The 25,147-nt window shown below is 44.0% G+C and overlaps 1 protein-coding gene across 1 annotated transcript in view; it reads right to left on the minus strand.

Moving 5' to 3' along the window:
* Positions 1-25,147, minus strand: part of LOC108783703 — a gene marked incomplete at its 3' end in the record, with an annotated part of 149,993 nt that overhangs the window by 99,968 nt on the left and 24,878 nt on the right. Inside the window, exons 3-4 of the mRNA XM_018552332.1 lie at positions 21,938-22,113; positions 16,032-16,246 (exon numbers count right to left, since the gene is read on the minus strand). Coding sequence (XP_018407834.1) covers positions 16,032-16,246; positions 21,938-22,113 — 391 coding nt within the window. The remainder of the gene's footprint in view (positions 1-16,031; positions 16,247-21,937; positions 22,114-25,147) is intronic.

The following is a 25,147-nucleotide window of genomic DNA, read 5'->3' on the forward strand; positions in this document are numbered from 1 at the left end:
CCCCCGGCGGGGGGGCCCCCCCCCCCCCCCCATACACACACACACTGCGAGGTTAACTGCTTCTTTTTTCAAAGGGCAAAATGAGGAAGAAATACTCACCTGATCCTCAGTTGTGTGGCAGTGACCACTTACCTCTCACCCCCTCCTCTCCGGCTATGGTACATCCCTCGGCATCTTTGCGTCTAATAGACCTTCATTAGACATGATGACGTCATGGCTACTTAAACCCCTGGGGCCCGGGGAAGAAGAGGCTGCGGGGACCAGTCTAGCAGCCAAGGATTGGATGAGTATATCTTCTTTATTTTAGCTACTTGAGAAAAAGAAGCAGTTAACCCTTGCAGTGCAGGGGAAGTCCCACTACAAGGGTTCATTTTTATCAATCCTGAGTTCTTCTTCAAGATGCATACTGGGAGAATAACAAATCTATTTAGTCCTTTGATTTACCACCTAAACGCAGAAACGTAGAAGATTGGTTTTTCAATTTGTCGACGGAGCCGGTCTAAAAAGCTCGACCGAACAGTGAATGCAGCCAATCAGCTGCAGTCACCTTTCAGGTATTCTGACAATGGCACCCCTGCCACTGTCAGAATACAATGGCCCCCGGTGGGGATTCCCCCATCCACTCATTGGAAAAAAACAGCCAGTGTATGGCCAGATTAAAAAACAGCCGTTGAGCACAGGTCACATGGCTTTGTCAAGGCAACAATGATGTCATTAGTTTGCTACCGGCAGGAGGAAGCATCTCCTCAGTCACCAGACTGCAACATTGTAACAGCAACAGGGGCTGATCTTTGTCAGACATTTGTGAACACAGATTAGAGTGGTATTCGGCTCGGCTATTCTGCTCGGTATCTCCGAGGTACCGAGCAGAATAGAAAATAAGTGAAATTAATGGTTAAAAAAGAGTAAACATTTAAATAGGAAAATTAAAAAAATATATATATTTTTAAGAAAAGAAAAATAAATAAACAAGTAGGGCGGAGCTAGCGGTGACAGAGAAGGGCTCCAGCGGCTGAAGAGAGCCGAAGGGTCAGCCGAAACTATGGCTGGATCCTTCGGCTCTTTAGTGAATTACATAGTTACATAGTATTTGAGGTTGAATAAAGACATAAGTCCATCAAGTCCAACCCACTGCGTGTATGCATTTATGTTTGAGCAGGTGTGTGCGTGTGTATGAGTCCATGTGTGACTTTGCTCTTAGGAGTGCCTGTACCCCTGTATGTTACGGTCTCCAAGGAACTCGTCCAAGAGTTTCTTGAATGATTCCACACTCTTAGCTGAAATCACTTCCTGCGGAAGTGAGTTCCAGACCTTAACCCCCTGAGTGACAGCTAGCTCCGCCCAACTGTTTCCTATTGGCTGGCACCTGCTAGAGTCTTCTAGCAGGTTCCGGCCAATGCATAGCAACTGGGCAGAGCTCCCCTCAGTTGTTACTGTTTTAATGACAGATCAACATCCCCAGGTCATTTGGCGGACGCTGATCAGTCATTACAACTAGTAATAGAGCGAGCCGTGAGATCACTGCTGGCTCTGCCCGGCGGTCATTTGCGTGGAGATTGGTCAGCTTTGGCCAACTGTTCTCCGCGCTTCGGGTGTCACTTCGGCTCAGCTGAGCCAAAGCATATGTCTTCGGCTCGGCTGAGCTGAACGGCCACCTTTGCCTGCTGTACGGGCTATTGTGAATAGCCCGTACAGAAGCCTTTCGGTTCGACTGAACCGAAGGGCTCCGGCGGCCGAAGATACAGCTGGATCCTTCGACTCTTTAGTGAATAACCCCGAGTCAGTATCTCAGTCTGGGAAGCAGATGCTGACCCTGGATAATGCTTGAATAAAAATACTGCCAGGTGACAGGAATGTTAGGGGAGTACTGTAAGAGTTAATAAATATCTGTAAGTGTTACACATTATCTAGCATGCATGAACTTAAAATGCAGGTCCGCTTTAAGAATAATGGCATTTCCTATCTGAATGAGGCTATATGTGGCAGCGTGTGTTTCACAGCGCACAGTGTGGATTGTGAAACCTGCCGCTTCTGTTACTCATATCATAAGTGCAGGGAAACTCAATCTCTGCGTTGCCTGTAATAAAAATTAGTTTTCCTATCTCCAGCAAGATAAAATGAACTGCCCCGGGGGCACAATGTGTTATATTGCTGAGAATACCCAGGTTTATTTAAGCTGCTATTTTTGTGGTTAGAACCTGTTACCTGTACGATTTGACAGAATCCAATATTCTTAAAGGAGAACTATGGGGTTAAGGCTTTTCCCCATAGTTCTCCTTAGGCTAACGGGAGGACACAAATTAGCGTCCTCCCGTCACCCTAAGCTCAGTATACCGCAAGCTACAGCTCGCGGTATACTGAGACGCCGCAGCTGAAGCGGATCCCGACAATTATGTCTGGATACGCCCAGCTGCTCTGCCTCTAGATAGGCAGAGCCAGCTGTACCCGCCCCGTCCGTTCCGCCAGTCAGCGCTGGCAGATCGGAGCGGGGAGAGGAGAATCCAGCCCCTCCCCTGTCACGGCAGAGAGCCGTGACAGGATCGAGAGGTGAGCGAACGCCGATATGTGTTCGCTCACCTCCCGATCTACTGAGCCGACCTGTGACAGTCTCATTGTCACAGGTCGGCTAGAACTATGAGGTGAGTGAAAAGCACTCCCCTCATAGTTCTCCTTTAAAGGAAACCACAATGCTTTGGGGGCAATTTTATTTATTGATATTGAAGCTTATATTTTTTTTTAAACTGCTTTTATATCAGTTTTATTAGTTATAGAGAATTAGTCTAAACAGACCCTTGATATTTCCCTTTTAAAATAGAAAAAGAGATTGAGTCCTCAATCTCTTTTTGCTGCAGCCCCTGTTACGAATGCACAGGAAGCCTCTATACTGAGTGTTCCTGTCTATTCCTAAACTGAGGAGATAGTATCAGTTACTATGTCCACAATCAAGAATGAACAGGAAGTGATGTAGAGCACTTCCTGTTTATTCGTAACTGGGGACACAGTAAGCTACTAAGTCCTCAGATTTTTACAAACACTCAGTGATCAGTACTGATTGCTGAGTGTTTCTTGTCCACTCTCCATCCTGACTGCTCTGCATGTCACAGGAGGCCGACTCTCCTCCAACACCACCCGCTCAGCCTTCTGACAGCTTCTCTTGGGCGTTGGCAGCTGGATTGGCTCCATGTCCCCTCCAATCCCAGCTGCCTCTGCTGACACAGGTGGGGGAGAGCAGTGGGGATCAGATGGGACACAGACACATTTTTGGCTGTTTTGGTACTATTGGCATTTTGCCCATAGTACCGCTTTCGACTGAAATGTTTCAGCGGCCAACATTTTTGTACTTGTAGTCCCATCTGTTGCGCCGAGGTTGCCTACCCCTGCTGTAGAGCTACATTCTTAAAGGGACAGATCGGGGGAATCAGACTTTTCAATCGGTTTATCCCAGAATCCAAACATAGATTATCCCAAAAAGAGGGAATGCAGCCACAGTCAAGCTCAATTCTTAATATAGAAAATAGCGGGTGACATTTTCCCTGCTGGGCCTGCCTGCTATCTATAAACAGCACACTTTCTCCTATGTACACAGGAGCACAAAGATCACTAGAAATTAAAGTGACTGTAACATCGCCTTACATTGCTCCAATGTAACTATTTCCACAACAGCTACAGTTTGGTTAAATGTCCAAGTAACAGATAATAAAGATTTGACCTTATCAAGTATTTATGAGCGGTAGCAAAGGACACAGCACAATAGAATGCTTTCTGGGGACCAACAAAGAAAGGCAATGAATACTCTCTGTATAGCCGAGGATATGTAACCACCACTGGCTGGGAGAGAAATGCAGAGGAATGGCAAATAAAGTGACATACACAGGATCAAACACAAGGACGCTGGTAATAAAATGGACGGGGCGCATAGAGGGCTCGTTTCTCAAGAGGCAATGGGAAACGGGCACCTGTCCGATGAAAAATGGCAGCTGAGATATGTGGTAATGCTGGACCAGTAGGAGCAGGAACCAGTTATAATGTAAATTATACAAAATGAGGGATGTACTCTTTAAGTGTATTTCCACTTTCACAGCCAAATTGTTATAAAACCCATTTTATATTTGTCAAATGTTACCATTCACATAGCATAAGCTATAAAAAAATGTTTCTTGCTCTTACTTAGGTTAGGGTTTATACTTGGCCTCTTAAGGGTTAACATTTCTACTTGTGGCTCCTTCTTTGTATTGTTAAGGGGGGCTGTGGGGGGTTAAAGGAGATGGGTCATAACCCACTGCCCAACTACCTGATTGGAAAGGATGTCGACTCCATGCTCGCTCGGCACTTGCGGTGAGAGGGAGATCTCCCTCTGACCGGAAGTTCCGGTATCGTAGCATTTGGGCGAATACGAGTACTCGCCCAAATAACTGGTATCGTTGCATCCCTAGTAACAGATAAATGTTCATATGTTTATTGAATGTTCCATCATACCTGTGACAACCTGTGACAGGTACACTTACTGCTCTGTTCATATGCGTGTCTGAAATTGGTGCAATGCCACATCTGACCACTAGAGGGAGCACTGACAACAGAGGCTGCAAGCTAACAGTAGACTGACCTCAATGTTACAGGCAACAGGGTGGATTTACTAAGGGAATAGACATTGTTCATTTGGCAAAGTCAACGTTCACTTTGCAAAGTGAAAGATCGCTTAGTTTAATAAATAAGGTGGCACTTTGTTCATAAGGAGCCAGCTGTCAATCCCCAGACAGTAATCTCGGGATCCGTCCCGGCTGCGGCGTCTCAGTATACCGCAAGCTACTGAGCTTTGGGTGACAGGAGAACGCTAGTTTGTGTTCTCCCGTGACCCTCAGGAGAACTATGGGGAAAAGCCCTAACCCCATAGTTCTCCTTCAAATATAGAAGAAACAAGAAGTCTAATTCTGGGTTGCAGCAATCACTGTACACGTATGTGCCCGAACCTTACGGCTCTTATTTTTATTCCGTTCTACACAGTGTAATGAAGTAAAATTTTATGCTTGCAGCCGCTCACACTCTAGGTCTGAAATTCTGCCACCCTAATGTACATACAGCAAATAGGTTGCTAAGCAACAGTAAATGGTAGCGTGAAACATACAATTCTGTTTAGGCATATCAAATTAAAAGCAGACCTAGAAACACACACTGGATTCGGTTGATAAAAATAAATCGACTGGAACAATGTTCACAATAAAACAATGTTACTAATATTATCCGGAGAGCAAAATGCCTTCGTTATGTTATGTCTGAGCTCCGCCACCTCGACCAATATGGGGCGCCAAGAACCAATTGCCCATTTCAGGAATCAATTGTCAGTTTGCCATTTTGAGAAGAGAAAATGGTCGTTTTTATTTATTACGGGTACTTATATTGTGTCATCCGTTTACATACTCTTCATTCACATCAGTCCCCGCCCCCGAGGAGCTTACAGTCTAAGGTCCCTATCTGACATACTAGAGCAGAGGTGGGCAACTCTGACCCTCCAGCTGTTGTGGAACTACAAGTTCCATGAGGCATTGCAAGACTGACAGTTACAGGCATGACTCCCAGACGCAGAGGCATGTTGGGATTTGTTTTTAAAGCACACCTGGAGGGCCGGAGTTGCCCACCCCTGTCAGGGGCGTAACTAGAAATCACAGGGCCCCATAGCAAAATGTTGTATGGGGGCCCTGTGATTTCTAGTTATGCCCCTTGCAGAGCCCACCTGATATCCCAAACAGCCCACTTGAGTGACCCTGCAAAGCCCACCATAGACACTCTATGGTGAGCTCTGCAGGGTCTCAGGTGGGCTGGTCACACCCCTTACCTGTCGGCCCCGATCCGCTCTCCGCCTCCATGGTCGCTGGCAGGCCCCCCCCCCCTCCTCTGTCGCCAGGCCCCCCCTCCTCTTCTGTCGCTGGGCCACGCCTCCTCTTCCATCCCCCTGGACCCACCTCCTTTTCCATCGTCAGGCCCGCCTCCTCCTCTGATTCTGACGCCGGGCCCAGCATCCCTCCTCCACAGCTGCTGGCTGTCACTGACTCAGCAGCAGCTGTGATGAGAAACGCGCCACTGCAAAGATCACTGACAGGTTGTCAGTGATCTAACAGTGACACGTTCCTCCTCACACCCACCAGTGACAGCCAGCAGCCTGAGATGCATAGCGACCCAGGCAGCCCTCACGGCATCAGGGGGATGTCCTGGCCGGGCCCCCCTGTGCCCTGGGTCCCATAGCGGCTGACTGGGTCACTATGGCGATTGTTACTCAAGTGACCCCTGTACTAGAGCCAATCAGCCTACCAGCATGTCTTTGAGGGGTGGGAGGAAGCTGATGCAAGCAAAGGGAGAGCATGCAATCGCTATGCAGACAGTGGCCTGACCAGGATTTGAACCGAGTACACCAATGCTTCAATGTCGAAGTGGTAACCACTGAGCCACTGTTTCCCAATTAAAGCAATAAAAAGTAGGCTCGACAACCCCAAGACTCCAAAAACTAAAGGGTGCAATTAGCCCAAACTTTTTTTCTTAGAGTAGGGAACCCCCTGACAGGTATGTATTACTGTCTGTGGCCCACTAGGAAAATTCACTCTCAATAATAAAGGGAAATCCAACATTTTACAGTTGTCACCAAAACAGGAAATGAGGATGAATAGGGAAAGGTGCCTAAGACGGAAATTAGCCTCACTTTGTAGAGATTTCCTTTAGAAGCTGCACCCAAAAAATACAAGCAGGGGACAGAGGTAGGCTTGCCACTTTTTCTTCAAGTGAAACCTGAACACTCTAGCGCCGCACACGGCGACTTTTCTTTTTTTTTGGAGAATATAGGAGGGAGCAAGGAGAGACAGCCAGGGGAGAGAGTAAGGAGACCGGCTATAGAGGACTACAAATCCCAGCAATACATAATACAGCAATGCAAAACAATATGAAGCTATATACTCCGTGTTGCTCCAGGGTGGCAGCCTGATGTGGCCCTGATTGGCCAGAAAGCCGGCTCCATGATTCCTCGTCAAATGGTGACAAGGGAGCATGGGGTCGGCTTCCTGGCTTCCTTAATGGGACTTCTGGTATCGGTATTCGGTATCGGCAAGTACCGAGAAAAAAATATCTCGGTACCGATCACCGGTATCGGTGCTCCCCTATTAAACACAATAGAACATAGAGCACCACTAAAGAAAGAATCCACAAATACGTATACAGTATGTGATACAGTAATGGAAATATGGTACAGCAAGCATGTAAAAATTGCCACTTTAAGGTAAACATCACAATAATAACTCCAAACATGCGGTAGATTGGTTCATAGTAATGACATCTCTGGCTAGTATCTATCAGCTCTCAATGCCAGAATAAGTGAAAATTCTAACCTAACCCTATTTTTTAAAACTACCCCAAAACTAACCATTAGAACTTTACCTAAACTCAAAGATATTGCCTCAACTCCTACCCAGTATTTCAATCTTAACTTGACACTAAACCTAATTCCCGCTATAACCGTAACCCTTAGGGGTATATTTATAAACAATTCACAGACCCGTTTGTCCTGCCAAAGTGCATGTACATTTATTCTGGGTGAATTGATGCAAAAACGAATGTTATTAGTATATTTTCCTTCAAGTTCGAATGTAATATCAGGAAAATACGGCATGACGGCCACTAGATGGAGTTGAGGAGCGTAGGAAATAAATACCCCTGTAGGCAGCAGCTTGCATCAAGGGCTAATCATCTGTCTCTAATCCCTCTATGTGTGATTACAGCCACAAATAGGAGGACAGTTGCGGGGGCTGTCAACCTGTCATTGCTTTGTACAGGCTGAGGGGCCACAACAGGAAGCCGATTTTGTATTTGCGATATTTGGAATTCGATTTTTGCATGAAAGGTTTTTGTTTGATTATCTTTCTGTATATTTCAATTCTGTTTTTTGGGATGACCATCTAGTATCCCTATGCAATATTTTACCTCAGATTCATTAATGTGAAAACCTCTTTATATTTTTTGTTTGAGGGGCCCCAGCTGTCCAGAACCAACTATGATTCCTGATGCTAGAATCCGCAGCCGGAACTTAAAAGAGAACTATGGGGTAAGTGTTTTTCCCCATTGTTCTCTTAAAGTTCATGGGGGGACATATACTAACCCAAAGCTCAGACTATCGCAAGCTACAGCTCGTGGTATACTGAGACTGCCGCAGCCTGGATGGATCCCGACAATGCTTTCGAGATCCACCCAGCTGCGTGATTGACAGCTGGCTCTGCCTATCTAGAGGCAGAGCCAACTGTACCCGCCCCTCCTCCATCCGTTCCTCCAGTCAGCGCTGGAGGATCGGAGAGAGGAGGGGGGAATCCCCCCGGGGAGCCGTGAGCGACAGTCACGGCTCTCTGCAAAGAGGTGATCGAGAAGTGAGCGAGCGACGGTATGTGTTCGCTCACTTCCCGATCGATTGAGCTGACCTGTGACAGTGTCATTTTCACACGTCGGCTCGAACTATGAGGATGAGTGCAAATCACTCACCTCATAGTTCTCCTTTAACCCCTTCGTGACTGACGACGTACAGTGTACGTATGTGTGAATGAGGCTTAAATCCTAACGCTAACATTAACTCTGGCACCTAACCTTAACCCTTTAACTCCTTGGTTTATCCCAGGACTAGGCAACCTTGGCACTTCAGCTGTTGTGGAACTACAAGTACCATGAGGCATTGCAAGACTCTGACAGCCACAGGCATGACGGAATTTGTAGTTTCACCGCAGCTGGAGTGCCAAAGTTGCCCATCCCTAGTTGCCCAACCCCTTAACTAAATCCTAACAATGCACTAATTACTCATTCTGTACATTCATATTATTATTTATTACAGGTATTTATAGAGCGCCAACAATTTACGCAGCACTTTACATATTACGCATTCACATCAGTCCCTGTCATCAAGGAGCTTACAATCTAAGATCCCTATCTCACATACATACAAGGGCCAACTTAGACAGGAGCCACTTAACCTTCCAGCATGTCTTTAGAGTTTGGGAGCAAACTGGAGTGCCCAGAGGAAACCCACACAACCACAGGGAGGACATGCAAACTCCATGCAAATAGTGTCCTGACCAGGATTCGAACCGGGGCCCCCCAGTGCTGTGAGGCCGAAGTGCTACCACTGTATACCAATGTGTATGCTTGGAGTAATATCTCTGACCTGAGGAGACAGCGATCAACCGAGTTGACCACCTGTGTTGACCACCGAGACAGTGTGCTCCCCTTGGTTATAATACGGCTTTCCATAAAGCAACAAACAATAAATGTCCTGATAGTTTTAAAACTGTTAAATGACATTTGAAGAGTCTTCATCAAAGCCTCTTACAATACCGTCATCTAAAAATAACACCGCAAGGGAATCATTCAAAGAAAGTCAAAATACGCAAATATTCTTACCGCAAAACACAGATTTCCCCTTCTGAACATTCCACATATCTATCGTCTCAGCGCCGACCTGGACCTTACGGTCCAAACGCCCCCATTGCCACCTAGCAAGCACTGAGCTGTATTTGCTGAAGCGATTATACCCCGGAAGCAAATTGTTCTTTAAATTTTATGGAGAAAGTTGAAAGCGATGGGTGGTTTTACTATCTGTAAAGTCTCCAACGCTTCTCATAAAAGTGGAGGGTAACCCATCCTGATCACACCTTGAAAAACATCTCCTCAGTGCAGGCAGGCAGATTAGATAGATTGACACGGGCCAACTACGGGGATCAAGGAAGATTCTCGTTAAGATCTGTCATCTGGTTGGACGAGTGGAGGCCGGTAGTCTTAAAAGAGTCGGGGATCTTCGCTGTATCTGTGTTTTGTAAGAACGTGTCTAAGGAAGTCACTTCCACAGAAGCGGCAGACTAAAACTGGAAGTACCAGACCTTTCTGATGCCTCAGATGGAGTTCAAATCATTATCCCAAAAGCTGCTAAGGGATACCTGCTTATCAGTATATTCTTTGTAAAAAGAAATGGGGTTTTAGATTTCATAGAAACGTAACAGGAGATCCTCATTACACTACTAGGGCTGGTAATGAGGGAGGAAACTGAGTGATAAGAGGATATCAATGTCAGGATTACGTTACAGCTATCATACAAAACACTAGGTGCACATATTAAACTTTAAAGAGCCGTCTGCTTGTGAGAAAAATCAACTGACTACCTTCAACTACGTCTAGCTGTAGCATAAGCTGGCTATTACCAGAAGCAACGCTGAAGTAAAGGGTGCATAGGTTGATATACTCTCTCCATAGGGGTCTCACAAGGCTCTGTCTTTGGACCCCTTCTCTTCTGTATCTGCACCTCCTCCCTTGGTCAGTTGATAACCTCAAATGGCTTCCAATATCTCAATGCCGATGACACTCAAATATATCTCTCCACTCCACAACTCACCGCCTCAGTGTCCTTGTGTGTCACAAATGTACTAATTGACATATCAGTCTGGATGCTACAACACTTCTTAAAGCTCAACCTTTCAAAAACTGAGCTCATGATATTTCCTCCCCCGGTGCACTTTCCCCCAACTTTTCAATTGAGATTGCTATCTATCCCTATCCCCATGCTAAGGTGTGATCGTTGAATCTTACCTCACCTTTCTTCCCCACATCCAATCACTATCCAAATCCTGCCGCCTTCACCTTCGTAACATCTCCAAAATATGCCCCTTCCTCACCAATGAAACCGCTAAATTACGCATCCACTCCCTTGTTATCTCTCGTCTTGACTATTGTAACTCCCTCCTCATTGGCCTACCTCTACACAGGCTATCCCTCCCCCCTCACTGACCTCTGTAGCTGCAGCCACAGTGGAGTAATTCATCCTCAGAATTCCAATGAGAAGCACCAGAGTGCTTCAAAGTTATTCTTTCCTCTGCTCAGCTTTCCCTCCCAGCAGTGACACAGAAACTCAGCTGCCCCTGCCCCAGTGGTGTTTATGTTTAGCAGCCTGTGGTGTGAACAGGGCACATAGAAAACAATTGTTATCTTGTGTCCTTGAGATGAGTACCGTTGATCCAGTGTGGAAAATCCAAGGCCACCGCAACTGGTGTGAACTAGGACTAAGGTTAAAAAAAATGGCTGGAGTACAGGGATACTGCAGTGGCAGCAACTACTTATGTTAGTTTTGAGGTCAATAATTATGTCCCAGTGGAGTCCCCTAGGATCCCAACTAATGTGCATTGATTGGCTGAAACCACTGCTGAAGTATACGTATAATGCATGCCCTATTTTTAAATTATTCAACCACATTGTGTAAAGGAGTTAAAATGGCTAAACAGACTAATACTATAGGTGGCCCTTGAAGTCTTCCTGCATTTCCTCCATTTTACATCCCCTATATTGCCCTATCCTGTAATAGACTGTTAAACTTTTTCATCCCACCATCTACCACCTCTCCAGGCCGCATGTACTAGAACGGAGCTATAAGCATACTCAGGCAGGGTCATTGATTGGTTGACAGCAGCCATGTGACCTCCCACTAGTTGTGGCTCAGTTTAGCACCCACAGAAAAGGCAAACCTGAATTAGTGTTAGGTGAGCAGATGGAAACTTAAGCTAGGTTCACACGGGCAGCAGATTGTACTGCCCTCTGAAAAGCAATCCATGGTGGATCACTTTCAGAGGGCAGTTGACAGCCGGTTTAAAGACATTCAGGAGACAATACTGCCACCTCCTGAATACCTGTTTTTTTTTGTTTTTGTATCCCAAATGAGGTTTTGCATTGCAATACCAGACCACAAACGTGTGCCAAGTGGTTGGGGTGCGGTACCCTTTACTGCAATGGAAAGAAAGCACAACATGCTGTATACGATTTGCTGCAACTGTTATGCAAAGCATCACAGCCATGGCATGTGTACAAGCCTGAGTGGCCGCCACTCAGGCTTGTACCCCTGCCATGGCTGGGGGGATTTGCGCCACTCAGGCTTGTACACATGCCATGGCTGTGGTGATTTGGTGGTAAACGGATTGGTGGTAAAAATGAGGACCAGCCACCTGTTCTCTCTGCCCCTGTGACTGCCCCTGTGACTGCCCCTAATAGCTTACTTCAGATTGCAACAGCTTGGACTGGACTGTATTTTTAGCATGAAACGCCTAAGGCGGGGCCTACAGCGCACCAGTGAGGGGACACCAAGCCTCGAACTTTACAAATTGTGATGACCCTGGACATTTGTGGTCACATTCAAAAAGAGAACTACAGGGGCTGCAGGGGATGTTGAGAGAAGTCAAAAGGTTCCTTATAGCTCAGGAAAAATGAAGCTATATCTCCTTTCTCCTTTTTAGTGCTTTGTACAGCTGAAAATAGCTCTGTATATGAGGCAGGCCTCATGCCGACCTCATGAAATAATCAAATGACACGAAGGACAGAGCTTGTACAAAGGGTGTCATGATTCTGGAGGGGATAGAGCAGCAGGATGCCCAAAGGGCCCTGAGCATGTGGGGTATTAAATGGGGAAATGCAAGAAGGCTGGTGTATTAAAGTTCCACTTTACTGTACCGAAATAGAATTAAATAGATAAATGAAAGAAAGAAGCAGCCCGATACACCATCTGAGTTTTACATCACACCATAATGTGGATTGCATCAACAATAAGCATCATCAGTTACACCCAGCACTTGGTTGCTATGGGGGCATGAAAACTGTGCAAGAATTTAATTAGCATTCTGCTAGCAAGGCACAACTGTAAAGAGATCAATGTGTTAGGAAAACCATTTGACTTTTCTCTGTTCTCAGATCTGTAATCTGTTAAAGAGAAACAGGAGTGAAATTCCACATATTTACAAGGCCACTAACCCAAAGAGTCAATGCAGGTATGAGACTAATGAGCAGGGCCCTCTTACCAGTGCCCTCGCTTTTCCTTTCTAATGTCTGCAAATGCTTTTGAAATTCAACAGCTTCATGTAAAGTGCTGGTCTCTCAGTACTGAACATTAAAGGGAATGCACATTGCTTATTATATTTTCTCTATTATTCTTAGGACTAAAAATAAAATTTCAGGATGCTCGTATAGTATTTACAATTTTCAGTCAGTAGTTGTAGCTTTAGGCTCCATTTCATGTCTTTTATCAAGCTAACCCTAACTTCTTTGCTAAAAAAACATCTGTTCTTTAGAGAGCTGATGGGTTAGATTTAGTAGTGAGTTCATGTTATTGGTTGTTTTTAGGGGTGAGTTCATTCTATGAGTTATATTTAGGAGTGAGTTCATGGTATTGGTTATGTTTAAGGGTGGGTTCATTCTATGGGTTATGTTTAGGAGTGGGTTCATGTTATTGGTTATGTTTAGGGGTGGGTTCATTTTATGTGTTATGTTTAGGGGTGGGTTCATTCTATGTGTTATGTTTAGGGGTGGGTTCATGTTATGGATTAGGTTTAGGTGTGGGTTCACATTATGGGCTATGTGGGGTGGGTTCATGTTATGGCTTAGGTTTATGGGTGGGTTTATGTTAGGGGTTCGGTTTAGGGATGGGTTCATGTTTTAATTTGTGTTTAGGGATGGGTTCATGTTTTAATTTGTGTTTAGGGATGGGTTCATGTTATGGGTTGTGTTTAGGTTCATGCTATTGATTAGATTTAATGGTGACATTACATTATGGGTTAGGTTTAGAGTTGTGTTCATGTTATAGGTTAAGTTTAGGGATGGGTTTAAAGTGACATTAAACCCTCAGATTTTTTAACATAAAACAATACTGTAATGTGTGCCTTACTGTAATTCATGGTTGTTTCCCTTCTCTTTGCTGCTCTTCCTTTTAAATCTGTATCTGTTCTCATGCTGGGCAGAACTTCTGTTTTGCAACAGACTGCCTTGTCTCAGGAATGGATACACGGTGTCTGTGTATAAGTTTCTATAGGCTTGTAACCTGAGCCAGCACTACAGGAAGAGGCCCTGAGCTGAAAAGGGAAGTTCTCCCCAAGTATGAGAAGACATGAGGATTTAAAAGGAAGAGCAGCAAAGAGAAGGGAAACAACCATGGATTACAGTAAGGCACACATTACAGTATTGGTTTATGTTAAAAAATCTGAGGGTTTAATGTCACTTTAAGTTACAGGTTAGATTTAGGATTATGTTATGGGTTAGGTACATACAGTATGTGGGTACATGCTATCGGTTAGGATTGGGGGAGGGGTCCCATGTTTTTAGTTTTGGGTGTAGCAAAAGGTTAAACTGTCTGTTAACTTTTTATTGCTGTCTTTGTCTCCACTGGGCAGTCTCACTATTCTTTTTGTCTGGATGACAATTGTCACCAAGACATAAAGTGAGTTACCAAATAAAGAGCTGAGAGCAAATCTTCCAATGGGGCAAATGTTGTAATGATCCACAGCAGCCTGTGATGTTGCTAGACCCAGGTGCAGCATCATCACAGCCCATGTCTTGAGAAGGGCAAAGAACACAGAGGAGGCAGAGACATGACACCACCATTGGTATCTGTTACAGCTGCCTTGCTATTGTTAGTGACTGGATGGGAGTACAGCAGGTGCAGCAAATAATAGTGTATCCTTACATCTCATCTTTAAGCACTAGGCCTATGACTATAGGCTACCAAGGTCAAGAGACGGCTTTTCCTTCTATGGTCACTGGTTACACATCTTTCCCATGATAAGTAGAAATACATTCATCTCAAATAAACTTATATGCAAACTGTTCCAGTAGTCTAAGCAGGGTTAGGAAGAAGAATTTTCTTTTTAAATGGGGTAATCCCACCACAAGGGTTTTGTTTTGGGTGCCAAGGGTTGTGTGCCTATAGCCACCAATGCCGGAAATCAGGACTTTTATCTCTCCCGATTATTTTTACCTGATGTTACTGCTAAAATAAATTGTAAACAGTTCTAAAATGCTGTCCTGTCATCCCCCAGACAAATCGCATCAATGTAACAACAAATGAGGATATAAGAACACCGTATTTCTACATTTATATTAGCAGAGCCATGTATCATTTAGTACGTAGCACAAATTATATTTTCCTGCTTGCATTGAATGGTATTACTCTAACTCAAATTTTGAGCGGAAAATTTCCTGTGAATCACCAAATGCAAGATTTTATTCAGTGATCCAGTCATACAGAGATTTTCTAAGATGATCGAAAATGTGTGACTGATACCAAATCATTTTATCATTCAGAAGAACTCACTTGCTGGTCTAGCTAATGTGGAACTCCGGACAATCAGCTGAAAACACAGTTTAAGTACAGACGTTTACTGTTTTACCTGCCAAAGGATTTGTCATTTCATCCAGTCATTATTGTGATACACACACCTCTACTAAAGAGGACAATCACTCCACTACTTCCTTGGCTTAACACTACTGATTCTTGAGTCTAAATGTGAACAGAATGTACCTGGAAGCATGCTACATTTGCCCATCTACACAAAGCATTACAAATTCTTTGGCAGGTCACACTTTTGCATTTCATCCATATATTAAAGGCTTTAAGGCATAGTCCACCTTTTGGAAAAAACAAAAACAAATGCACCAACAATGATAAAATAAAAAATGTGCATTAAATACATGTTTGCAATTCAGCCTGCAGAGCATTGCCGCTGAGATTAGTGCAGTGAAGGTGCAAAGCACATGCTCTCGCATTGTTTACCCCCAGCCCCAGGTCTGTACAGAATTAAGGAGACAGAGGAAATGCTGAATGAACTACAATTGCAGTGACATCACCACCCTGCTGCTAGCACACTGCTAAGTCCCTTTGCCACAGTGTATTTACGTTCAGCAATCCCTGAAAATAGATGACTGCACAGTCTGGCTGATTAAAAATGAAAAGACAGAATGAATGTACAAACCCCATGATTCTGGTTTGTAGGTGTGGTGTATGTACCCTAACTATGGGTATAACATGAAACATGGTGTAAAAGGTAGACTATGCCTATCGTCATTAGCAATGACTAAATCTGTTACATCAAATGCTATTATTGGTTCATATGTGGTCACCCTTAAGACAATCGATGACCCCTTTTAACAATTTCCATGCTGCTTATGTATCTGATCTTCACTGCAACCAGAAAGCAGAAAAAGGTTGTACTTACAAATTGCCTCCTCAGTTTGCTCTTCACTCTTTGTCCTTGCGGATCGGGTGGCTGCATTGGGTAATGGCAAGAACTAAGGTGGTTGTCCACAGAAATGCTCTTCCTTATGTGGAAGGCTTGCTGGTGACATGGACGGGTTTCCTCTGGGGAAGAGAAGAGCCGTGGAGGGAAGGCGCCAGTGTTCATCTGTCTTTCTCCACAACGCCATGAGTCTACTGTGGAGAAAACACGCAGTGTGAGGAATGCCTCTCCATACAGGCACTAGAAGAATGCATTTTAAACAAAATACCATCAGAAATATTTAATTATACAGGTCAGTCATCTGTAACGGGTATATGACCACTAAGATTACCAGTTGCCTGGCTGTCTCCAACTTTAATATTTTCTGAGTGATTGACCTGGAACAAACATGCAGATTGGAAAATCAAAGTGATGTGAATATTTTTTATCTTTAAACTTGTTCCAGGGATGACAACATACCAGCATTGCAGAAGTAGAGGCCAACAATGGTAGCCTCCATGTGGGTACAGGTTTCCTTTAAAGCAAACCGGCCATTGTCCTTAAAGAAGTACTCCAGGTAAAGAAAAAAAAACGTACCCTTACAGTGGAGTTACCACCGCACTTCAAGGGTTAAGTGCTTGTTTTGTCTATGTGAATCAAAGCAGATTTATTCACCTGATCCACAGTCCCGTAGTGGTAATCACTCACCTCTCTCCCGCTCCAATCTTTTTATGGAATATTCCTCAACATCCTCATGTCTCAGTCAATGGACCTGCTTAAGACGTGATGACATTACTGGTCCGTAGACTGCTGGAGCCCAGGGGAGAAGAGGCCACAGGGACCTTTCTAGCAACCCAGAGGGAGCCGGTGGGACTGAGGATCAGGTAAAAAAATCTGGGCCCCCTAGACAAAATAAGCACTTAACCCTTGCAGAGCTGGGAGCAGCCCCATGGAAGGGTACGTTTTTGATTTTCCCAGAGTAACCCCTTTAAACTTGTTCCAGGAATATCAACCAAGCAACTAGCATTTCAGAAGTAGAGGTCAGCGATGGCACTGGCAGCCTCCATATGGGTCCTTTTTAAAATAAACCGGTCATCACACTTAATGCATTTAGTTAGAAACAACATAAATTGCAAACACTTGAAGATACCTGTGCATTCCTTTAACCAACTGTATGAGTGCGGTAGGGGCCCCAAAACCAGCCACTTGGCTACCCCACCCACCTATTGGTCAAAGGGGCACCCTGTCACAGTAAAGGGACAACAATGATTTGATGGGGTCGGGAGATGAAGGCCACCTCTGAATCCCATAGTACAGGGGTAATTCACAAGTTTAAAAGCACATCGGTTCAATACAGCTCAAAGTCCTAATAATGGTATAATGAAAGCCAAAAAATAAACAATAGTAGTAAACAATAAACAATAGTAATACACCAAAATCATTTCCCAGTTTCTAATATAGTATTTTGTGTTTGTATAACAATATGCACACACAGTAATAACTAGGTATCGGAGTTGCAGACTGAAGATGGGGTTAGCAGTGTATGTTTCCTGGAGTGTGTACCAAAGCATTACTTGACAAACATTTGCGTGTATCAGTGAAGAACAGAAGCAGTTTTGGCAGACATCAGCACACGTCTTCTCCCAGTCGCATATGTGATGTCAATGAGAATGGGAACGCAGCCAGTCTGGGCCTCTTACTTGTAAGACAAGGGTCAGCTTTGAGTGATTCTGCTCCAGCAGGGCAGCAGAGTCACAGATCACTGTTCCCGGAGGGGCTATCCATATGTCTGTTCTTATAAATGTATTTTGTAATATTGCTGCCTAGGTTTTTTTTTATTCTTTTGTCTACCTCATTTCTTTTCTCTGTTTCTAGAAGGATAATCCTCAAATACTCAACCACTGCAACCTCGACATGTCTCCCTAAAATCAAGGGAGTCACCTGTTTTTCTATTCCTCTCACCCGATCTCCATGCATAATGTAAAAATTTAGAAGTAGTTATCGGGTCCCCAGTTTCTTGCAAGTCAGTCTTAATATTATCATATGTGTAACAATAGGATGTTTGTACTACAGTTCCTTTGTTTGGCTAGTGTCCAATCCTCCTGTAGGCAGCAGTATAACCTGAAGGTTTAAGCCTTCCTGTGAACCTCAATGGAGGAGAAATAATCCTTTTCTTGGAGTCCATTGAGGGACACAGGAAGTCTTAAACCTTCACGTTATTCTGACGTCTACAGGAGCATTGAACACTAACAAACAAACTATAGGCCAGGGAATAACCACTTCTACTAATTACCAGCGTCCCTCAATTTTCAGTACCAAGAGCATGATCATAAACACAGAGGAATGGGAACTATTTCCCTCATTGGACTCCAAGCTCGCTCTTGTGATGGACTACAATCTTAATACAAATTAGTAAACTAAACGTAAGATTATAGTCCATCACAGTGTGAGCTTGGAGTGGTGACTACTTTACAACACACACAGGGAACATGGGGAACAAAAGTAGCCACCCTCCAGGAGGAAGGACAGTATTAGCACCAATCCAGAGATGATTTGAGGATCTACAGCCGAGTGATACACAAATAAGATACATTTTTGTTAATAGTTAAGGTACTTGAATGTATTTTTAAGACTTGACTCCTGGGATTAGTGTCACTTTAAAGAAACAAAGACATAAGTCTCCAATCCCTGTTAGAAATGGAGAAATGCACACTTACCTTACAAGTGTGCCCTTCTCCAGAGCTGTGTCCTTTGAGAAGAAAAAATTTAGGGGGGTATTTGATTCCTATAAATACACAAATGTCCCATATATTGAACTTCGTGCAAAGTTGTTCACTTTAAGGTCATTGCAAGGGACAAGGGGGCACTCATTGCTTTTGGAGAAAAAAGAGGTTTAATCTCCACATACGGAAAGAATTCTTCACAGTAATAGCTATGAAAATAGAGACTAGGCTATCTTGGAAACTAGTTCTAGCCAGCTCACTTAATTGTTTTAGAAAAAGCTGGATGCATTCCTAAATGCACAGAATATACCTGGATATTATTATTTAAAAATAACACCAGAGATTGTTGATTCAGAGAATATCTAATTACCTTAGGGGATCAGGAAGGATTTTCCCCCTATTGGAGCAAAATTGGACCATGCTTTATAGAGATTCTACGGGGTTTCTTCTGGATCAACTGTGAGCATAAGGTTTTGTTTATTGATAAGGTTTTGTTTATTTGTTTATTTATAAGATGTATTCATCTTTTTTATTCTCTGCTTGTTGAACTCAGTGGACTTTGTCTTTTTTTTTAACCTGACTAACTATATAGCTATTTACCTCTACAGCTGTGTGATGCAGGCTCTGTCCCTTGCCGCCATCTCATCTGCTGCTACCTTCGGGTTCCCATCCATCCTCTTTAGCCATGGGGCAGCCACTAATAGGTCTCATTCACACAAGAAAAAGCCGACACGTACAGCTCTATGCTGCGTGCACGGCCGTATCGGGCAGCTCCCGAGAAGGACAGGTGCTGCGTGTGATTAGTACGCAGCCCCTGTCCTTGTCTATGGGAGTACGCGTCTGTACGCTCACCCCAAGTGCAGGTCCGTACAGGTGCGGGTGTCCTGGCTCGGACGCAGACAGGATCCATCCTGTCAGCGTACAAGTACGGACACCCGCACACGCACGGACCTGCACTTGGGGTGAGCGTACAGCCGTGTACTCCCATAGAGAAGGGCAGAGGCTGCGTACTAATCACACGCAGCAGCTGTTCTTCCCCGGAGCTGCCCGATACGGCCGTGCACGCAGCATGGAGATGTACGTGATGGCTTTTTCTCGTGTGAATGAGGCCATAATGTAACTTCTGCACAGGCAAACAAATGTTACACTGTCCTCAGCACCCAGTTGTAAGATGCTGAGAATGATTGTACTGCGCATGTGCCATACAGTGTACAGAAAGAACACAACATTTTCTAGGGAAGTGAGCAAGAAGGTTTTTGGCAGAAGAGACAACGCAGGCCTCATCTGCCAAAAATCCCCACCTCTAGGCAATTTTTTTTAGTTTTAGAGTTTAGTTCTGCTTAACATGATCTTTTCATAGCATGTCTTTCCCATACCTGTATGTAATGCTTCTTGTTGGTTGAAGTATGAATGGAGTAGGGGGTATAAGCGGTTGCTTTCAGGGTATATATATTTAAAACACATTTATATGAACTGGAGAATGAATGGTATACACTACAGAGAGCGTTTTGATAGCACAGTTGGGAATCCCTAGCCTGCAAAAAAACAGATTCGGGTTTAGATGTTCCCTGAAGGCCAAATTGCTGTCAACCAGAGGATTTTACACAGCAGGGTGGCCTGGTGTATTCAGGCAATGTTAGGATGGACAAAACACAAAGGACCAGTGTTGGCAGGCAATGTACCCTGCATGCATTTCCATTCTAAATTTGTGAATTTGACTACCAGGTACTTTGCTTATTTTCACTCACTCCTTGATGTGGACCTAGCTTCGGATATATTTTTTCAGGTTGATGCTGATGCTCCAAAGGCCTTTCTTGCCAGAAGGCCGACAGCATCCAGGGAATCTCCTAAACTAAGAAGTTTGCACATAGATGAAACCACCATGTAAAGCCATTAGCTGATCTCACCTTATGAACTGCCACAAAGTTACAATCTTACAACAGTGCCAACTACCGTGTTTCCCAGAAAATAAGACGTACCCCGAAAAAAAGGCCTAGTACTATTTTTGAGAAATGCGAAAATATAAGACCTACCACGAAAATAAGACTTAGTTGTGACCATTCCCAGGTCCGGTGGTGGCATAAGGGCGAACTTGAAGAGCCGTGGGAGAAATGGGAGGGAATCAGAGGTGCCAACGAAGCCAGCACTAGAGGAAGCGAGGCGGCAGCAGAGGGAGTGCTGGCTCCTGTCAGAGGCGGAGTGATACCAAATGCACTCGCCTATGAGGAATCGATAGTGAAAGTGCGCTTCGGTCATTCTGGCCAGTGATTGGTTACTAAATTGCTCTTGGAAAGGTCCGGCACCCGTTTGCCCTGATCACCCTATTCTTAACTTTTCCACTCACTCCTGTCTTGTAAGTCTTCTACCAGTATTATGGTATAGTATTATGGCATGGTAAGACCTACCCCGAAAATAAGACCCAGTGTGTTTTTTTGAGCCAAAAACAATATAAGACAGTGTCTTATTTTCTGGGAAACACAGTAGTGATGAAGGGAGAGGGGGGCTGAGGAAATGCTTTCCTCCTTCCTGCAGCAGACTCTGAAGACATCATTCTTCCAAGATGCTCCTGCCAGCTACTCAGTGAAAACTGTACATGGATGTAGTCACTTCACTGGCACTCAAGCACTATTTTTTAAAGTGCATGTCAAGCCAAAAACTTATTTTTAGGTTTGGATAGAGTGGGGAAGGATTAAATCCCATCTGGTCTTTACTGCTATCCTGGGCTCCATTAGAAATAATGTTCCTGGTGTTTCGGTTTCACCAGACAGAAGTGAGGATAACAATTGCAAAAGGGACACAATATGAATACAAATTCCAGGTTTCCTCTACTTCCTCTTCTTTCCTCACTTGCTGTCTGGAAAGAGGTTGTCAGCAGAACAGCAAATTAGGGAAATCTCCCCTAAAGGCGTACCAAATAGCAGTAAAAACCTAAGAGGGTTCTAACCTTTCTCCACTCTACCCAAAGCAAAAAACTGGTTTGACCTACACTTTAATGATGAAAATCATAGTTCTGTTTCCATTTGAAAATGATATTGTTGCTGTATATTACATAAATCCAAGATTTGTGAAGTCAGTTGTGAATTTGTCTTGTGCTGTCACTACAAAGGCAGACAATTATCAACTTTTCAAAATGGTTCTCATTATTTCAAAACCACACAAAACTTTCTGTGTTGCAGGACATACCAAGTGGTGGCAGTTTGCACGTCGTCAGGGTGTCTGTATTGGCTGAACATGTGGAAGGGAGGCGGGATACTCCTTCTTGAAGTTGGGGAACTCTGGTTAGCACTGGAGACTGAGGGATGCTGGGTAGGGTCAGAGATTTCCCAAGAACCGGCCTCTGCAACTTTCTATCCAGGGACCTAATGAGAAGAGAAAAATAAATACTAAACATTTACGACTGCACACCTTCTAAAAGAACAAGTATTTCCAAGCTGACAATTCAAACGTAAGACATTTTAATAATACTTAAGGATTTCTATATATTTCCCCAGAACATACTGTAGAAGTACGGAGATTTCAGGCAATGTTCCTTGAGAAACATACACCATATGTATGTAAAAAGTTTGTGGACACCTGACTATCAAACCTATATGAGCTTGTTGGACATTACATTATAAGGCATTAATATGAAATTGCCTCCCTGCTTCTTGTGGTTCTAACAGCCTCCAATCATATGGGAAGGCTTTCCACAAGATGTCAGAATGTGTCTGCTGGAATTTATACCCATTCATTCAAAAAGGAATTTGTGAGGTAAGGTACTAATATTGGACAAAAATATCTGGTTTGCAGTCAGCGTTCCAATTCATCCCAAAGGTGTTCAGTACGATTGTGCAGGCCAGGAGTTCCTCCAATCCAACCTCGTCACACCATAGTCTCAATTCACAAAGATTTAACACCAACCTAGGACACTTTTTTTTAGCCATGTGCCTATAAATCTCTATTTTCATTGGACCCAATGGAAAATAAGTGGGACTTTTCTGAAAATGAGGATACTTACCTTAGTGTGTTAGCTTTGTGATTTGAGCCTTATGTCTTTATGGACCTGTCTTTGTGCATACTCATATTGGAAAAGAAAAGGGCCTTCACCCAACCTGTTGCCACGAGGTTGAAGTGCACAATTGTCTAAAATGTCTCTGCATTCTGTAGCATTAACAGCACCCTTCACTGGAAACACCTTAACTCAATAATTTGAAGGGGTATCCACAAAACTTTGGCCATATGGTGTATGCAAGTAACTCTCTATAAAGTGAGAACGGTCTTCTAAGTAAATTCAGTTTATTCTGAGGCAGCCCTGTAAGTAAAAACCTCACCCTCCAGGTGTATCAAACATCATGTAACCTTTACAGGACAAAAATACTGACCCATTAAATGTACTGTTTCAGACTACAGTCTTTATCACAGAGCTGATGGTTCTGGTCAACATGTGAATCATTACAGAAGTTGACACAAATGTAAATTATACGGAGACACATCAGCAAGGTTCCCAGGATAATGTTTGCAAAACCCTCTCCCACAGGCGAAAGGACTTGGAGGCAATTGATATTTTATTTTCTCAAATGTATTGCGTATTATGCCAAGCACCTGCTCCAAACAGCTTACTATCCTCTCCTCATTTCACCAGTCTTGTATGATTAGACTAGGTGTGCTTTTTAGGAGTACAGGCAGTCCCCGGGTTACGAACAAGATAGGGTCTGTAAGTTTGTTCTTAAGTTGAATTTGTATGTAAGTTGGAACAGGTAAATTTTTTAAGTGTAACTCCAGCCAAAATGTTTTTGTTTTGTTTTGGATAGCATAGGGAAGGGTTAACACCCTGTAAAGTTTGTGTGCCCCTTTTCAGAAGATTTCACCTCACTTTCTGTCCCTGTGACAATTGGATTTTCAAAATTTTGAGTTGTCATGGAAACAAGGATTGGTGATAAAGCTTCAGTGGAGACATCTTTTTCCCATCATCACTCTACAGGATACAGAGGATACAGACATGACTGATGGATTCGTCAATGTTCGTCCCTCCGTTAAAACCACAATAACATACGGACTGCGCGACATGGATTTTAACGGCCACAGCAGCCCTTTTATTAAACCAAACAACTTTTAACAATAACCAAAAGTAATAAACCAAATAATATACACAAATAATACTGTAAACGATTTTTGACCTAAGAAGGGGTCTTTGGGTGCCTAACAGCCCAAAAAAGGCCTCTCCTAACACTCCATCCATGTCCCCAGCCGCACCACAACCAGCTCGAGGACACTTACTCCTTCTGGGTTCCCAAGGGGCCAGGCCCCGCCCTTTACAAATCCGGACACCAACAGGGGGAAGCACCCATACCAGCTGAGGGCCCCCCATTTTCGTAATCAACTCCGATTTTGAAGACCCCCTAAACCGCCAAGCTGCCGTGACAAAAGAACCCCATAACTACAAAATTCAGGGAGGGAGGGTGGAAAAGGACATCCCTCAGGCCCTGCAGATCCTTCCCATGTGGCTCCTCCCGGACCCCTGACCCCCACGTTCAATCAGGTAAGAGCAGCTATTCCCATTTTATTTTTAACTCTTTCTCCCGGGACTATTCCTCCCCGCAGTCATGTAGCCTCTCCGCTCAGTCTCTCTAGGTCTGTCTGCAGTTAAAACCTCACAGTGACCCGGAAGAAGAGATGGGCACCCTTTTCTGCAAGACTAACAAGAGCCAACTTCCTGTAGTGTATGTACAGTACTATGAACCAGACCCAAAAAGGCGGGGACTCCTCGTCGGCACCAGCGCAGTAGCAATACAACTACCCCTGCTGTACAGTAATAGCCTCCGTTTGAAAGTAGCAGTCGTATGTAAGTCGGATGTTTGTAACTCGGGGACTGCCTGTATTCCCTTACCACCTAGTAACCAAAAACGGTAAAACATATAAGCACACTGCAAGTGTGATCTGAGGATCAATAGACTTAAAGGACTGGGTGAAAAAGGTCCTTGTTAGTTCAGTGCTGAGGTTCCATAACTAATCTACTGAACTGATTCCTCTTGTCAATTTTGGTCCAATGTGTCATGACTTTGACATTCCAAACTGTTATCTTTAGACACTTCTTTTGAATACAGCCTAACCTTGCATGGTCTAAAACTCCTGATCACCATCTGCCTCAACATTTTATTGCTTTAGGCATTACTCTTTTGTCTACTGACTTGGAACTTTGGTTCCTTCTTCTGTCTCCACGCCAAATGTTGGTAGCAGGGCGGACAAAAGGCGTATAGAATGGCAGCCTTTTGCAGACAGACCCATATCTTCTCATAGGAGACACTTTTGATACTTCCTCTTGAGGAAGCCCATGCCAATCCCTCATGATATAAGGGGTCTACAATACCAAGTTTCAGTTTTTGTAAGCAGTATTAGTAAATCTGTAGCAATATT

The sequence above is a fragment of the Nanorana parkeri genome, unplaced genomic scaffold (genome assembly GCF_000935625.1).
Source record: "Nanorana parkeri isolate BGI_ZX_2015 unplaced genomic scaffold, ASM93562v1 scaffold85, whole genome shotgun sequence".
Taxonomy (NCBI): domain Eukaryota; kingdom Metazoa; phylum Chordata; class Amphibia; order Anura; family Dicroglossidae; genus Nanorana; species Nanorana parkeri.